The sequence below is a fragment of the Schistocerca gregaria genome, chromosome 7 (genome assembly GCF_023897955.1).
Source record: "Schistocerca gregaria isolate iqSchGreg1 chromosome 7, iqSchGreg1.2, whole genome shotgun sequence".
Taxonomy (NCBI): Eukaryota; Metazoa; Arthropoda; class Insecta; order Orthoptera; family Acrididae; genus Schistocerca; species Schistocerca gregaria.
Genome location: NC_064926.1, coordinates 284029113 through 284048105, shown reverse-complemented (window position 1 = coordinate 284048105; position 18993 = coordinate 284029113). Strand labels below are relative to the sequence as shown.

The 18993-nt window shown below is 37.6% G+C and overlaps 1 protein-coding gene across 2 annotated transcripts in view; it reads left to right on the top strand.

The window, feature by feature from the left end:
* Positions 1 to 18993, top strand: part of LOC126282115 (D-threo-3-hydroxyaspartate dehydratase-like) — a 127233-nt gene that overhangs the window by 97356 nt on the left and 10884 nt on the right. For both annotated transcript variants that reach the window (XM_049981582.1, XM_049981581.1), the window contains exons 5-6: positions 11195 to 11390; positions 15978 to 16083. In XM_049981582.1, the coding sequence (XP_049837539.1) occupies positions 11195 to 11390; positions 15978 to 16083 (302 nt within the window). The remainder of the gene's footprint in view (positions 1 to 11194; positions 11391 to 15977; positions 16084 to 18993) is intronic.

The window sequence follows — 18993 nt, the reverse complement described above, 5'->3', positions numbered from 1 at the left end:
CATGTGGCTCTGCCTTTGATCGTGTGCACCTTCCGGGTTACAGGACTGGAGTAGGTGGTGGTGGGAGGGTGCATAGGACAGGTTTTACACCGGGGGCGTTTGCAAGGGTAGGAGCCAGAGGGTAGGGAAGGTGGTTTGGGGATTTCATAGGGATGAACCAAGAGGTTACGAAGGTTAGGTGGACGGCGGAAAGACACTCTTGGTGGAGTGGGGAGGATTTCATGAAGGATGGATCTCATTTTGGGGCAGGATTTTAGAAAGTCATATCCCTGCTGGAGAGCCACATTCAGAGTCTGATCCAGTCCCATGACCAGAAACAAACTGTCCATTCGCAAGAATGGACACAGACAGACAGTGTTTGTTGGTAATGAGGATCACCCTGTGGCTAAACATGCCTTGGTGCACGGCCAGCACATCTTGGCACAGTGTTACACCGTCCGAGTTATCTGGATACTTCCTACCAACACCAACCTATCCGAAATCCGGAGATGGGAACTTGCCCTTCAATATATCCTCTCTTCTCGTTATCCACCAGGCCTCAATCTCTGCTAATTTCAAGTTGCCGCCACTCATACCTCACCTGTCTTTCAACAACATCTTTGCCTCCACACTTCTGCCTCGACTGACATCTCTGCCCAAACTCTTTGCCTTTAAATATGTCTGCTTGTGTCTGTGTATGTATGGATGGATATGTGTGTGTGTGTGTGTGTGTGTGTGTGTGTGTGTGTGTGTGTGTGTGTGTGTGTGGGCACGTGCGCGCGCGTGCGAGTATATACCTATCCTTTTTTCCCCCTATGGTAAGTCTTTCCGCTCCCGGGATTGGAATGACTCCTTACCCTCTCCCTTAAAACCCACATCCTTTCGTCTTTCCGGGAGCGGAAAGACTTACCTTAGGGGGAAAAAAGGACAGGTGTACACTCGCGCACACACACACACACACACACACACACACACACACACACACACATCCATCCGCACATACACATATTTGGATAGTATGTCCTCACCCTAAGTTAGGACCATGAAGATATCAGTGACTCTGAGCCAGGTGAAGGGTTTGGGTTTCTGGATAGTTAGAAGGATTCTTCTATGTGGCCCATGCACAAGTTGGCATTGGATTTTGCCATGTGGGTGTCTAGTGCCTTGTTATCGATTTGTTTGTGAGTGATGCCTTCAAAGGAGAATTAATTGTGGGCAAGGATATAGTTGGTCTTGGTGTCTAGGGAGGAGGTTGTAGGTGTGAAGTCAGATGGGCATTGGGAAAGGTAGTGTTCAGTAGCAGCATTGGGGATGTTAGTGTAGAGGGAGGTGGCATCAATAGTGAAGAGCAGGGTGCTGGATGGTAAAGGAAAAGGAACAGTGGAGAGTCAATGGAGGACATAGATGGTGTCTTCTATATAGGAGGGTGAATTATGAGTAACAGCTGAAGATGTTGGTCCAAGTGAGCAAAGATTCTCTCAGTGGGGGCACAGTAAATGTCCGGTATGGTGTGTCCTGGGTGGTTGGGTTTATGGGCTTTAGGAAGTACGTAGAAGGTGGTGGTAATGATGATGATGATGATGATGATGATGATGATGATGATGATGATGATGATGATGAATTCCCATACTCCGTAACGGAGCATTGGGGACGATGCGGGAGACATGCACCGCTGTACTAGGCAAGGCCCTAGTGGAGGTGGTTTGCCATTGCGTTCCTCCAACTGTAATGGGGATGAATGATGAGGATGAAGACGACACAACAACACCCAGTCATCTCGAGGCAGGTGAAAATACCTGACCCCGCCGAAAATCGAACCCAGGACCCCAGGCTAGGAAAGCGAGAACACTAGCGCGAGACCACGAGCTGCGGACTAGGTAGGAGTGTGGAGAGTGGTAGGGGTGAGGAGAGAGATACACTCAATATGGAGAGGCTCTGAGATGGGCATAAGTATCTGAGGAGAGACTGGAGACTATGTTGGATTTCTGGAATGGGGTCACTATGGCAAGATTTGTAGGTGGACAAATGTGACAGCTGGTGGAGTCCTTCCACCAGGTAATCCACGCAGTTCAAAACCACAGTGGTGGTGCCTTTGTCGGCTGGTAGGATTGTGAGGTTGGAATCAGTTGTAGGTGGTGGATTGTGGTTTTTTCTGCAAATGTTTCAGCTGCCTTTTTCCACAAATGTATTTTAATGATCTCTTTCATCTCCTTGTGCAATTTATTGTACTTTTTTCCCTAGGAAGAAAAGCTATTTTGAGTTTTTCGATAGTTTTTCTTTCGCAATGTGAGTCCAAATTTCTTCTTAGTCCATGCTTGTGCGTAACTGAAATACTTATTAATATTGTTGTAAAATACACAACAAATTGGGCGTTCTACTCACTTGGTGCAGAAAATATACCCTGTTTTACAAACACATATCAATGTAAATACTCAACATCTGAAAATATAATATAATATGGATAAAACATGAATACAATTTTTAAACTGTAGGAAAGTACTGTAAGAACAGTAACTTGATGTAGCGGTGATGTAAAGGACTCTTCACAAAACTTATTATATCATATTTTATTATCATACGTTTTATCATATATCATACTAAATCCATCCATATTAAATGGATGTAGTATGATATAATATAAAATGTATGGTAATGAAATATGATATAATAAGTTTTGTAAAGATTCCTTTACATCACCACTACATCAAGTTATTGTTATTACAGTACTTTCCTCAGTTTAAAAATTGTATTCATGTTTTATGACTTTGATCCCCAGAATGAACCACACAGCTAAAAATTAATTGCAAGTAGGAGTAGTATGTCAGCACAAGACATGAGCCGTTCCAGACTGATGACAGAACCCTAGGAGCAAGCTCTTATCCTTTGTCAGCAACAGAATTACTCTGTTTATCATTCCTTACTATTAACGATATTAATTTTATTACTCCAACAACTGTGGCCATTAGTAAGCTATTAATTGAAATCCACAAACTTCAGAACATCAGACCTACATTTAGCACGTGTGTTGGCAGATAAAATAAAACAGATAGCACCAAAACTGACCTGTTCTTTACTGGAAATTGTAAGCCATTACCCCCATCCCCACCATGTAATTTTAAGTTAATTGTCTGTATTTACAAGGATTTGCTATCAGGCATTGAGTAAGCTTTACAACAGTCACAATTGCATAGTGAGATAAACTGTAGCCTAATTGATGTGTGTGTTATCATTTGCTGCAAAATTAATCATAAATTATGACTTCCAATGATAGAAATCCACCTAACCATGTCACTTTTTCAGTTTGATGAAATCGACAAATTAAAAAATCACTCTCTCTGGAAAAGCCACAAATGATTCGATGTTCCCATTTCAATTAAACACTCCTCTCCGTGTACTATTAAACACTTACTATCTTAATTTTGAGTATTTCCCCTTTTCAGCTCTTTCAGTAGATATTCACTTGACTGAATCAGCCCCACACGCATGTAATTAGTGCAACGTAACAATCCCCTGCCCACCGGAAAAGGCAGGTGACTACAGAAAGTTCTAGAAGCTAAGACTCACCAGCTAGTGCTGCTAGGTCACCCGCTGGTAAGGATATTGATTACAGTATCCTTACAAAATACATAACACATCAAAACAATGTGTATGAAATACTGGAATTCAGAACAGGAGAAAGTCACTGACACACATTGAGCACCTGGTAATTAAAGTACTCCACTCCCCAAAAGCAGGACAACAACCAACCAATCAATATATCAGATTTACTAGGATGAAATGGTGTTGTGGGCTGGTGTAATTTGCATACAGGTTTTCATTACACATTCATTTTGAATAACACTGCAATGCAGTAATTTAAATGGTAAACGACCTTCACAGTTAAAGCCCATTGCCAGTCATGAAATAGTTATCAAAACATAAACTCATTTAAATACAATAAGTGTAGTGTACGTAGCTGATGTCACCTCTATGCATTAACATTTAAACCATTAAGAACTATCAGATAAATCTCACTTAACAGTAATGACTTACAAACACAATTACACAGCAGTTCCACTTAAAACTACACCAGGGAGGGCTTCCTTACTGTTAGGTAACTAGCACACTCAAACACTGTGAAGGCTACTCAATGGCACTAGGGGCTCACAGCTTGGGTAAGATCAAATGCATTCAGTAAATTGGAGAGGACAAAATAGCCGACCAATTGGAACATGCTATGCAAAATAACAATTAAGCAGTAAATCATTTCCGTGGCCTACGATACATAAATTGTTTTCGTAATGAAGAATAAATTATAGATGGGAAAGAATCAATGAAGTTTCATAATGTATTTAATTAAATGGTGGAAAGTTATTTTCAAAATTATGTTGTCATCTACATTTCTCTGTTTCAGGGTGAAACTTGTAGGATAACAGATTGTCTGGAGTTGTAGCTTGTGAAAATGTTCTTATTATTTACAAACAAATAAGAAAAATGCTATTTCTGAAGAAGTACTTCAGTTTCCTCCAAAAATGTATCACGTATTTCAGAACTAAAATGGTATAAAAAAAGAGTGGTATCGAACAGTTCATTTATTTAACTGGCCTAAATCTTGGTTCTTAGCATTTTCTTTATGATAGAGCCACAATTTATATAAAACAATTATAATTTACACAATGTAAACAGTGTAGTCACCCATGTTTGCATATTTTTACTGAATGTTATTAGTTTTGCCAGTTACACTATTTAGGCACAGAATGAGGCAAAATCATCAAACAAGTAACAAAAAGTGTCAACTGTCAGCTCAAAATTAAATCACACATTTTATGCCAAAACAACAAATGCACATCATACTAGTTCTGAAATATGAATGAGAGAATGTTTCACAGTCTTAAAAATCAACTATAATAACTTAATAAATCAGTTTGTGTCTGATTTATTGTTACCACATTTGCAAATGTTAGGATATGAGATTTATAATTGTACTTGCTGTTCCTTGTGCAGAGGAGGAGGAGGAAGAGTGGAGGGGAGGGGGGTGGGGGTGGCTAATTCCATATCCTTGTTCTGGAATTACAAAGACATATTGAATTTTTGCATACATACTGAAAGTAACTCAGACATATCGGAAACCAGTTAAAATTTTAACACTTCAAAGTAAGTGAGAGAAACTACAAAAAAAGACTGCAGCAAGTAAACTATCTAATCTACAGATGTCTTCAAACTGCATGAGTCCTCTTCAGTGTCTGGTTGAGTCAGTACACCATGCATAGTTTCATCACCCAACAAGCTGTGGTAATATTCATTATACTCCCATGTAATGAACTGTTTTTCTCACATTATGAGCAGATCCTTAAGTTTTTCTCCTTCAATTGCAATTTATCTGCAAATTATCTGGGAGTACGCATTACGAGTGATTTAAAATGGAATGATCATATAAAGTTGATCGTCGGTAAAGCAGATGCCAGACTGAGATTCATTGGAAGAATCCTAAGGAAATGCAATCCGACAACAAAGGAAGTAGGTTACAGTACGCTTGTTCGCCCAATGCTTGAATACTGCTCAGCAGTGTGGGATCCGCACCAGGTAGGGTTGATAGAAGAGATAGAGAAGATCCAACGGAGAGCAGCGCGCTTCGTTACAGGATCATTTAGTAATTGCGAAAGCATTACGGAGATGATAGATAAACTCCAGTGGAAGACTCTGCAGGAGAGACGCTCAGTAGCTCGGTACGGGCTTTTGTTGAAGTTTCGAGAACATACCTTCACCGAAGAGTCAAACAGTATATTGCTCCCTCCTACGTATATCTCGCGAAGAGACCATGAGGATAAAATCAGAGAGATTAGAGCCCACACAGAAGCATACCGACAATCCTTCTTTCCACGTACAATACGAGACTGGAATAGAAGGGAGAACTGATAGAGGTACTCAGGGTACCCTCCGCCACACACCGTCAGGTGGCTTGCGGAGTACGGATGTAGATGTAGATGTAGATGTATGACATGAGAACAAGACATATTTGCCGAAGGTCATCCTTTTCTTTTTCTTGTTACTTCACTAAGGTCCCTTCAAATTCCATTGTATAAGATACTAAAAAGACATTTAACATTTACCTCTATCATAGTTGATGTGTAAGCATTGTTCATTATATTTGGGGATGTATTTTGCTCATTTTTGATGTTTAGAAAAACATTGTATTGTGTAGTGTAACTGATGAAAGTGCAATGAATCCTCCTGCAACTTTAACTGTGAATGGTTCTTGTGCTGCGTGATTCATATAAATGCAAATTTAGACCCCTACATCTACCTGGTATCATGCACATTTTTGTAATTTCTGGTACGGTCATTATGTAATGACAGACATGAGTAGTAATTTCAATTTTCTTTTACCATTGGTGTCATTACACAAGTAATAAGTGCCATCCAACTTCATTTCTCAGATTGTGTATGGTCAAACTGTACAGGTAGACCATGTGGACACAACGTCCTGTTGGAGTGTTAAGCACAGCATGCTGATCAAACTTTATAGTCACAACACTTGTATTGCTTTGTCCCAGAATTTTTTTTTTCATTGCACTTCTTTCAAACAAAATCTCTTCTCTGCAATTGTTTGTCATGATTATCTTGTTCCAGCAGCTTCTCATTCTTGGCAGTGAATTAAATGCAGTACATTTGTGACACACAGATCATTCTTCAGTCTGAAGAATCCTAAATTGTACTTGAGCAATTTTTGCTGATACTTTGGAATAGACACTAGCTTGCAGTTGTTCTCTTCACATTTGGTTTTATAGTCATTGTATATTAGTTTAATATTCAAGCTTGAATAAAGGTACTTCCTTGAGACTTTTTCTATGATAGTGTGACTCGACAGGGTAACTCAAAATGGGTCACTTTCTACAGTCATCATCTCACTATGATAATTTGTTATGTGGTTTAAATCTGCATGCTTGTGTTGCTCAGAAATGCCACCACAGATTTCTGAAACAGCACTGCTAACCATAGAATTTGACGCACTGCCAACATTAACAACACAGTCATCATCAGAGCTTGAAGGCTGGAATTAGTGAGATGAACCTGACAATCAGATACAGGGGCCAAGTCAGCTATCAGTAGAACTAGAATCATCTAAAGAACAAAGATTTTTGTATTTAAAACTGAGAATGGTACATTTGTTTATTACATCTCACATTTCACTTTTGCTGAAATGTACTCATGCACTCTGTAACTATCCAAGTGTTTTCTTACACATAATAAAAGTTGTAAATGAAGTGAAATTTAATGGACATTTATTATTTAATGCTCCTTTGTTGCAAGATGTTAAAATCAATTCATTTTCTTTGTACATTTTCTGAACCATCCTTTCTTCTTGTTCTTTCTCTCATATTTTTCAGAGTTACAGCTCCCCATGAAACAGCAGAAAGTAGTGCACATTCTAAGTCCCTGCTGCAAATTTGAAATACATTTTTGTCAAGCAATAATACTGTTTGTATTAAACAGCTGAAGGGCTATCAATCACACTGTTATGTGTGAAGTAACATCAATAATGTCAAGAAATGTCATTGTAATTGCACATACAAAAACCTGTAATGAAATCTAATCAATGTATGTAGCACATTCATATTTTTACAATGCACTGAAGGCTCTTAACAGAATGCTAAAACCACAAACACAACACATTTGCAGTTGTGGTATTGCAAAGTATGCTCATTTTTGACTTACATAAGAATGGATGTTGTGTTTTTTTCCTACGCTATGAAGGCAACTCATTTGAAGTTTCACCATAACAAATACTATGTAAAATGAAACTCACCAACGCATAAATGTCAAAATCACCACGTTTGTGCTTTTAGTAGTACAGAGGTGAAGTGTCAGTGTGAAATACCTGAAATGATAAACTATAGAATTAAAACAAATAATGCATTGAGCTGTATACTAAATGGTGTACTTGTATATTACATTTGAACTCTTCTAAGGTGGTTACATTTCATTGTGCAGGAAAAATTCCTTTTCCTATTGTTCTAGAGCATACTCAATATGGACTTTTGTAGAATGACTGGTGATAACAGAAAAAGGTGCATTTCTGTGAGGATAAAATGAAACCCACAGTGACCAATACATGTATTCAGAAGTCTTGAGATTCTTGATATTAGAATTCTTTTGTTTGTGGGTACAGGGAAACAGAAAGACGTTTTATGGCACAAAGAAAGTTGCAAAAGTGACAGGAAAATGCATAAATCACTCAAATATGTATTTTCGTATTTTTCTACAAGCCACTATTTAGTTTATGATAGAGTTTACTTCATACCATGTATTGCGAGTTGTTACCTTCTTTGTTCTATTAATACTCAGGGTAAAGAAATAATAACTGTATATACCTCCATATGCAACATGGAATCTTTGGTAATCACCTGCAGTCCTTGTGCAAGGTATCTGATGGAGGCAGTAGAATAATTTGAAAGTTATCTGAAATACTGGTTCTTTTAATTTCCTAACTATAAAAGAAAGATTTATCTCTTTTATTTTGCAGATTCCCAGTTAAGAGCAGTGAGTATTTTTGTAACACTTTTGTGTGAATTAAACAAATTGGTAGTAATGCTCACAGCTTGTTTTCAGATTATTTTGCTGTCTTCCTTCAAGCCAGTAATAATGAAACAAATGTAGCAGTACATAAGAAGAATATATTGAAAACAAAGATTCCAAGACTTCAAAAAATTTATCAGCCTAAAATTATCTGCAGTCTTCTTTGCAGATGCACTAAATATTCTTAGAATTCTCCTAACGTATTCCCTTCATGCTCTGTAAACTGATTTCTTGATTCACAGTATTACTCTTATATATTTAATAGAATTATCAGTGCACAGCTACATATGTCACTTATCTGTATGAAATTGAGGGTGTTTGTTCTGAGTAATGATTATTTTTTTTTTTTTAATACAGATTGTTCACCCTGTGATGATAAGTGGACTTGTTCATATTAGGCCAAGCCTTCTATGCATGCCTATCCTTTACATGATACACTGTATCAGAGCAATGTTATACATTGTGGCAGACTGTCTTGCCCTTAAAAATCCTTGATAACCATCAGTGTGAACTGCAGCTTATACCACCACAAATTACACAATAATGTGCTGGACCAGTTTTACATTTATCTATATTGCCCACATAACATCAGCAAGTCATGTTGATACATATTCACTGTGCACTAGCTGAACATAAAATCTCATTCCAGAAAATCGAAGCTCAGAGTTGTGATGCAGTGAAGCTGTTGAGGAAGACTGATTTCTATTTAATAAACCAGGAGGCACAATAATTAAAGTATGCTGCATGGAATGTGATTCAGCCACTATCTTGTAGTCCAGATTTAGGATTCCCAAGTTTTCCTTGCTCAACTAAAGAGAATGCTGGGATAATTCTTCCGTAAAGGAAGTGGCCAATCCCTGTTTGGTTCGATCTTGTCGTCTCTTTCAACCTTTTGGTCCATATATAATGACCATATCTATAAAGTCTTAAAATCTATTTTCCTCACATTTATTTGAGGAACGCTTAAAATATAGGTTTTACTATAATGATTATGAATTTAAAATACCATTTTAAGTCCATTTCTATGTCTTATTTTGACTTTATTTCTGGTGATGGACATAACATTACTTGCTCAGAAAAAGGAAGTGGTGATGGTCAGAGGGGGGGGGGGGGGGGGGGGGGGGTGATAAATTCTCTTACAGGAATTTTTGAAAAATTTTGTCACAGGGATTGTTGAACAGAACAAAATCTGATTGTGGCATTGCGAGCTGAGTGCTTGCTTATGCTCTGGCCTGTACAAAATATAGACTCTGTTATCTGGCCTAGGGAGCTCAATGCGGCAGAAGCTGCACAGTTGTCAGTTTCCCTTCTGTAGTTCACTGACTGTTCATTTTGACTGTTTGTAGTACAATCATGTTTGTACATTAGCCTGCTTAAACAGTGAACATGTAGTATTAATTAAACTGCATGAGAGAAATTGTGATCTACAAGATGATTTATTCAACTTGGTGGTTAAAACTTCTCAAAAACACTCTTTATTTGTCCGGAATCACAACAGAATTTGCCATTCATGTCACATGTATATTACCTACATGCACCTAACACCAACTCCCTTCCAGCGCGCAAAAGTAAGATCCATTGATTGCTTCCTATCTCTGCCCGTATAAACACACAGCTTTCCCTGACTACCATTGAAATGACAAACAACTGCATGTTAACAATGAGAATTCAAAATTGGCACTCTTCACATATTAGTGTTGTAAGTCAATAGATGTGTCTTTTTATTGTGCTTCTAACAAAATTAAATTATACTTGATTACTACATAGGTGCATGCACAATTAATTAAACGATGTAATAGTTTCTCATGTTGTCTACTTTGATACTGTGGTACCTTAATAAAACCATGGGATTACATTAAATTGAGGCAAGAACCACTACCTTTTATGTGGTATATGGATTATCTGAGAGGATTTAACTATTTTTATGAGTCAAATGTTAGACCATCCCTTTTTGCTAATGGTAAGGTGGTTGAATGGGACAAAGGGAGGGGGTTGGACTAAGGGACTAAACACTAAGGTCATCAGTCTCTTGATTCCAAGAATGATGTGTCCAGAAGTAGAGATGTCCACAGAGGATGTGAGCAGATCTAGTCGGGAAAAGGATAAAAATGTAATGGACATAAAAAGCAAGATGACAGAAACAGGGAAGTCAGCAGGTGGGGGTCCCTGGGTCTTTTCCTGAATGCTTTTGCAGGTACGTAGAGCTGGAATCAGTGAATAGATCTTGGCTGGCTCTAAAACATGTTGTATAGGATTTAATTTATTTATTTAGAGGGTGACCTTAACAATTTAATGACTGTAAGAAAGTCTTTAATTATACCATATTCCATTGCCAAATACAGATATCAAAAGTATAACAACACTTGGTGAAACTAATACTTCCTCTTTTTCAAATCTTTCATTTGACAGTCACATCAATACCACAAACACAATAAAAGTTATCAATTTCATAATATTATTGATTATAGAACTCTTTTAGCATAACTTTCTAGTGTATTTGAATTTGGTTGAGAATGAATGAGTTCTTCTGGATGTACTGGTACATTTAGCTTCATTAATGTCTACAGATTTCAGTGATTTCCACATTTTGTGTAAGATTACTTGCAAATTTTCTTTCACATTATCTGAGAAATCATACAAAAATGCACTCTGTTTTCAGATCTTCAGCAGGCATCTCTGTATTCATGTTCCTTGGATGATGTGGCTTGTAGGGTTATGACTCGTGTTATTGGTCATTACCCACATCGAAAACAGATGCTTATTGATTGTGGATTCACTGGGCTAACCAAACAAGGACTGAATGCTAATAAATTTGTTGCAGGATATGCGCTATTTGAGAATCATCCAAATCTAAAGTAAGTGGTTGTTTGTGTGACTTACATTAGATAACCAGGGCAAGAATTAGCTCCTCCAATGAAGTAATGTGTGTGTGTGTGTGTGTGTGTGTGTGTGTGTGTGTGTGTGAGAGAGAGAGAGAGAGAGAGAGAGCACGTGCAGCGCTATGGCTTGTGCACATGCCTGTGTGTGAATTTTGGGGGGGGATATGTGGCAAGTCTCTCTCTCTCTCTCTCTCTCTCTCTCTCTCTCTCTCACACACACACACACACACACACACACACACACATTGTGGGTGTATGTTCACATATATGCCTGAGTGTGCATATTTAAGTAATAGACAATGGAAAATTGAGGATGGGATGTAACAGTACCAGAGAAGGAAAGTTGCTACTCACCATATAGCAGAGATGCTGAGTCACGACAAGCACGACAAAAAGATTCACACAATTATAGCTTTCGGCCATTAAGGCCTTTGTCAGCAGTATACACACAGATGCAGCACGCGCACGCCCACACACACACACACACACACACACACACACACACACACACACACACACAAATGCAACTTGCACACACTTCTGCAGTCTCAGAGAGCTGAAACTACACTGCGAGCAGCAGCACCAGTCCACGATGGTAGTAGCGACTGGGTGGGGGTAAGGAGGCTGCTGGGGTAGGGAGGGGGAGGGATAGTATGGTGGGAGTGGCGGACAGTGAAGTGTTGCAGTTTAGATGGAGGGCAGGAGAGAAGGTGCGAAGGGGGGAGGGGGTAAGTAGCGGAAAGGAGAGAAATAAAAAGAAATTAAAATACTGGGTGTGGCCGTGAAATGATGGGTGTGTAGTGCTGGAATGGGAACAGGGAGAGGGCTGGATGGGAGAGGACAGTGACTAACGAAGGTTGAGGCCAGGAGGGGTACGGGAACATAGGATGTACTACAGGGAAAGTTCCCACCTGTACGCAATTCAGAAAAGCTGATGTTGGTGGGGAGGAATTGCACATACATTTCTGTGTGATGTAGTTACTGTATGTTTTCAATGCAACTTTGACACAAGGACACTAAAAATGTATGTGTGGAGTTTGTTTCATTATAAATAAGCATCATTTTTTATTTTCTAAGATGCCACGTTTGTTTCTTTTAGACTATATAAAACAGTGTTAAAAATAACAAATGGTTGCAAACATAGAAACTGCTTTAAACTGCTCTTTAATGTCTCAGGTATAGCTTGTTCACTGTGTGTATATATTATTGCAAATTTTCTGTTCGCCAAATCAAATGATGTAGACAAAAATTGCCAGAACCATTGTTTGAATACAGATTTTTTGAATGCAGTTTTCCTCAATTGCTAATTTTTTTTATCTAAAATAGTTACATTAGTTTGAATTTTGTTTTCAACATTTAAAATTTTTTGGTCTAAACTGGTAATGTTTTGTTCCATTTTTCCTGCTACATCCTTCTGTTCAGCTCTGGTGTCATAACATTTTTTGATTGTCTTGCTGATTCACTTTCTAGCTCATTTTCCAAAACAAAAAATTTGTTTTCGAAAACATCCACTTCTTCATTCACACTTATTAACCCCTCTGACAACCATATTTTAGCTCTGAAGCCTGATTATTAAGTTGGTTTATTTGATATTGTACCATATCCAATTAAAAATTGTTTTCAGTTTTCAGGTCATTTAATTATTCTTGTAGTGAAGTAAATTTTTTGGTTAACTGATCATTAACTGTACTAAATTTGCTATTGTTATCTGTCTTCATTTCCTATATCTCTGCCAAAATTCGAAATATCAGAGAGGAATAAGATTTACATTAAAATTCTTACTTATCTTCTTTTCTCTTGGTTGACTCCAGTTCTTCATGTCTAGAGGATAATTCTTGAAGCTGAAATTTTTGACATTACAGGTACTCGGAGTTCCAATTGACATACTAATTTCTGAAGTAAGCCTTCTTTGTAATTTCTGTTTGCATGATAATTTTATTCTTTCACAGTTTTATTTATCACACTGTCTTTACAATTTCCACTTCAACAAAGCCAAAAATTACATTGTTCTTCCGAAAAATAAAAACACATCACAGGCATACCAACTACGACTTCACTCTGCGGTACTAACAATGTTTGAAAGAGTTCACAAATTCTCATGACAAATGAATTTATATTATTATTCTATAAATGAATTCAGAAGTAAACATAACAATTAGTGTCAGATTGTGGAATTAATAATAGAAATTTTAATTGTGCTGAATATTTCGTAATTTTAAATGTTTCTAAAACAAAATAATTTCAACTGTACATACTTACAGAGCTATTAAATATCAATTGTAACAACGAAAAATAATTTCTTTTTATGGATTTTAGTCTGAAATATAATACAGTGTTTAAAATACCATACAGGGTACGTTCCGAAAGTAATGCAATTGAATTTCCCGCGCCGCTCCTAGTAGTCGGAGTGGGAGCGGGCCACATGGAGTAGGTGGGGGGGACCCTAAGCTTTGCCGCGAAACCGGTTTCAGTGCTCTCCGAGCTGTGGAAGCGGCAGGACGTCTGTTATTGTAAACCTCTCGCCGACCGTGTCACGGAAAAAATGGGATCGAGCAACGTTACGCGATTAAGTTTTGTGCTAAACTGAACAAATCTTTTGAGGAGACTAACAAAATGATTCGTGAGGCTTACAGGGACTCTGCTCTGTCCTACTCACAAGTTTCGAGGTGGTTAAAGGCCTTTATGCCCAAAAAGGCAAGAATGAGCAAATTAAAAGTGAAAATAATGCTCATTGTCTTTTTCGACAGCAAAGGAGTGGTCCATAAGGAGTTTGTTCCTCAAGGACAGACAGTCTCCGCTACCTGGCAACTCCATCACGACAACGCTCCTTGCCACAACGCGCTACGAGTCTGCGAGTTCCTGGCCAAACACCAGGTGCCAACGCTGCCCCCCCCCCCCCCCCCGCCCCCCCCCAATAGTCCTGACCTCGCCCCAGCTGACTTCTTTTTGTTTCCTAGGATTAAGTCAGCCCTGAAAGGAACCCGTTTTTCGTCCATAGACGAGATCCAATCCGCCGTGACGAAGACCTTGCGAGAGGTCCCAGAAGACGCCTTCCAGGGCGCGTACCGGTCATGGCAGTGTCGCTGGAAAAAATGTGTAGAGGCCCAAGGACAGTACTTTGAAGAATTTTAAGTGTTTGTGCAAATCTGTTCAATAAATTACTTAAAAAATAATAATTGCATTACTTTCGGAACGCACCCTGTATGAAATCTTTTAGAAAAACAGATGAGATAATATTAACCTATTAAAAATTTGAAAAGAAATATTTTTGGTATCAGTTACTTCTGTTGAGGAAAGGCGTCCCTTTACGCCTTCATTTCTAAACCTATCTCTGTTTTCTCTCTGAGGAAAGAACTAACAGCTCCAAGAACTTGGAGAAGTTTTTTTAATTTTAAATGCATCCCTCAGCAATACTGGAATTTCATTATCTAAAGGTAAGAACAGACCAGTGATTATGTCTTCTTGTAATTTTACAGTTTTCTCAAATGAATTCTCCATTTGGTGTATGTTCTTAATTTGTAACATAACTTAACCAACTGTAAGTAACTGTAACTTTTTAGTTCCCTTTTGATTCAGTATCATCATTTGCAATGTAACTCAATCAGTTGTAAGTAATTACTTTTCACAGTATTCTCCAATAATCTATTGAAAATAATGATCATCTTAGCATATTGCTTCTTCCTCCTTCCAGATCAGATGTACAAAGAATTCTATCTTTGCACTCACAATATTCCTTGTTAAAATAGCAATGTTTTTGAGTCCTAAATCACCAAAAACAGTCAGCACACACTGTGTTAAGCGTATAATTATGAATTATTTAATAATACTATTAAACAGTTGATTATATAGTGGAAATAAAATTTTATAAGAAACTATGTCAACGGCTACACAAGTGAACTCTACTATCTCCAGGTTGTTAACAATATTCCCTTTTTCAATATAAACTGGACTATAATTGTATGAATAAACTTTTTTTCTGATCTATGGGTCTTAAGTAAAATTAATAGAATTATCACTATTCCAGCAACTATAGCACAGTTATCTCTGACTTAATGTGTCTCTACAGGAATACTCTTTTAAAGTCTTTTGCATGAATTTTTCTGAGAAGAGCCAGTGTGAGAATGGATAGGATGTCTGTAAACCGAATGAATTTGATTCTTCTGTTTATTATTCTTGGAAAAGGGAATCTATATGCACTGAAAATTGAGTTAATTCATAAAAAGAATTATGTGTACAAGATACACTTCAGAAATCTGTATTACAAGCAAGGTCCAGCCCAAGTCATGTCACAGTTCCATCTAGCACAAATAGAGTCGACTGGCTCTGAATTGACTTATATGCAATAAAATAAAATAAAATAAAATAAAATAAAAATCTAGCATGATCTTTTCAGAGAGCATGCCTGAAGATCAGCGCCATCTGAGTAGTCGGGCAACAGTGGTCAGTGGTAATGTTGCACCAGAAATTTGTTTTCCACGTAACATCAGTTGATGCCACTACAATTATGATATCTTTCTACTTTTCTTCTTCCTTTCTCACTGAACTTGATTATTATTGTTCCAGATTAATTGAAATGTCACAAGAAGTGGGCAAAGTTGAAGGTGTTGATGGTAACCTAGATTTCGATCGATACCCAATTGGAACTGAACTGTTTCTGTACCCTTATCACGTAAGTATATGAAATGAAATACAACAATTTTTGGAGAGAATGAAGGAATTTTTTTAAAATAAAATTCTTAAAATATTCTTTGTTGTTCATCATTCCAAAGACTGGTTTTCTGTAGCTCTCCTTGCTGGTCCTTCTTGTGCAAGCCTCATCAAGTCCAAATAAGTACTGCAGTCTCCATCCACTTGACCCTGTTTCCTGTATGAGATCTGTTCAAAAAATTTCAGAACATACATAATTTTGTGCCAAACATGTGTTGGAGTGTAAAGCAGTTGGCATCCTTGCACACACATGTTTAATGTGTAACTGCTGGAAGTTTCATTGTTGTATGTCTGTTAGTTATTGTTCAGTGTTGTATTGAGTAGAATGTTGTCTCACACAGTTTGCAAATTTCTGGGTGTTGAAGTTAGAGGAGCAATGCATCCGCATTAAATTTTGTGTGAAACTCCAGAAAATCTTTACAGAGGCACAACAAATAATGCAGGAAGCCTACAGTGATGAATGCTTAAGCCATACTCAGTGTTACGAATGGTTCAGAGGGTTTAAAAATGGCTGGACGGAAGTTAAAGTTGACCCTTGTTTAGGATGCCCTTTGATGTTTGCCAATGTTGCTCATGTCAGGAATGTCAATGAAATTGTGCATGCTAATCGAAAACTGACTGTATGAGAGATTGTGGAAGCATTTCAGTTGGATCATGTCATGAAATGTGAGAAGGCAATAGCCTGAAATGTGGTGAGACATTTCATGGCTCTTGCATTATGATAACGCACCCACACATTCATGATTCTCCAGACCAGCCACCTGCGGACATTGTTTTTTAAACACAATTTTTTTAAAAACCAATTGAAGGGACAAAGATTTGCAACGATAGACAACATAAAAGAAAATTCGCAGATGGCACTTCATGCGATCCAGCAAGAGGCTTACCAAGACTGCTTCTGGAAGTGAAAACGGTATTGGGAGTGGTGTATCAGTTGTGGAGTAGAGTGTCTGGAAGGCAATCATGCACAATAAGTAAAAGGTAAGTGTAGAAAAAAAAATTGTGTACAAAGTTCTGAAATTGTTTGAACAGACCTCATATTCATCTCTTGGTTTCCCTCTGCAGTTGTTGCCCCCACACTTCCCTTCAATATCAAATTGACAATTCTATAATGCCTCAGACTGAGTCCTGTCAACCAGTCCCTTCTTTCAATCAGGCTGTACCATAATTTTGGTTCAGTATCTCCTCATTAGTTATTTGATCTATACATCTAATTGTTGGCATTCAACATCTACTTATCTATGCCAGTGATCTTCTTCATACCATAAGGACTACAATCAGGGTCTGATGTAATGAAAACCTCCAGTTGTCTTACGAAATTAAAGAAAGATGCTATGCGACAGAGGTACCCAATCTCCCATCATGTCCCTGGTACCAAAATTGGAGAGAAGACAGAAACTTTATAGTGACAATGGCATAATTTTGGTTCAATTACAGGAGATCCTGGCAATATCTCTACCACCTCTGAATTACCCCATCTTCTTCATGTAAATGCAGCTATGGGGAAGATGTTTGACATTTTCTTTGGCTGCCCCAGAAGGCATCAGGAAACTATAAAACTAATACAGGGCATGATAATTTCTGGCAATGCTTTATGAACAATAATTGAAACTTTTTTTGCAACAGAAGACATATAACTGTATATGCTCTTACATGATTTCATAACAGAAGTTCAAATAAGAATATAGGAAAATAGATTTTTTTACATTATTATACACATAAATGTTAATGTGCTTAGATCATTGACGTAAGTTCAGTTTAAATGGACATAACAGATAATTGTCGTTTTTTATGGTTCTGAGGGTGGCTGTATGGTTAATGCCAAAAAGCCATTAAAAAAAAAGGTGTAGCTCCAGACAAATATCTTCAGAGTAGACTTCCTAACACCTAAATTTGTAGCAGATGTTAAAGAGTCGTCTTTTTCAGAAGTTGTTTCCTTGTATATTTATTTTATATCCTCTCTACTTCAGTTACTTTAACTCATCTTCTACATTTAGAATCTCATTTCCTAATTTAATTCCTTAAGAATTACCTGAATTAGTTTACCTATAAATTACCTGAGTTAATTTATCTACATTCCATTACCTTTGTTTTACTTTTGTTGATGCTCATTTCATCACCTTGTTTCAAGGTACTATCCATCCCGTTCTGCTGCTCTTTCAACTCCAGTTTCTCTGTCAGTGTCAAAAATACAATGTCATTTGCAAACCTCAAAATTTTTATTTCTTCTCTCTATTTTTAATTTCTTCTCCAAATTTTTCTTTGTTCTTGTTTACTGTTTGCTCAATTTATAGACTGATTAACATTGGAGACAGGCTATAACACTGTCCCACTCCCTTCTCAATGACAGCTTTTCTTTCATCTGCTTCTACTCTCTAACTACAGTCTGGTTTCTGTACAAGTTGTGTATAACCTTTCGCTTCCTGAGTTTGTTCCAGCTACCTTCTGTATTTCAAAGAGTGTATTCCAGGCACTGTTTTCAAAAACTATCTTTAAGTATAGAAATGTTATAAACATAGGTTTGCCTTTTTTCAACCTATCTTCTAAGATACATCGTAAGGTCAGTATTGCCTCATGTGTTCTTCCATTTCTCTGGAACCAAAACTGATCTTACTGGAGGTTGGTTTCTACCAATATTTTCCATTCTTCTGCAAATAGTGCATGTCAGTATTTTGCAGCCATGACTTACCAAACTGATGGACTGGTAATATTAACACCTGTCTGCATATGATTTCTTTGGAATTATAACTATTAGATTCTTTTTTGAGTTCTGAGAGTATTTTTGCTGTCTCATATATCTTGGCTCTCCCAAGCCCAAGAATTTCAATAATTGTGAGGGAATGTCACCTGCTCCTTTCAGCGTTTTGCTAAA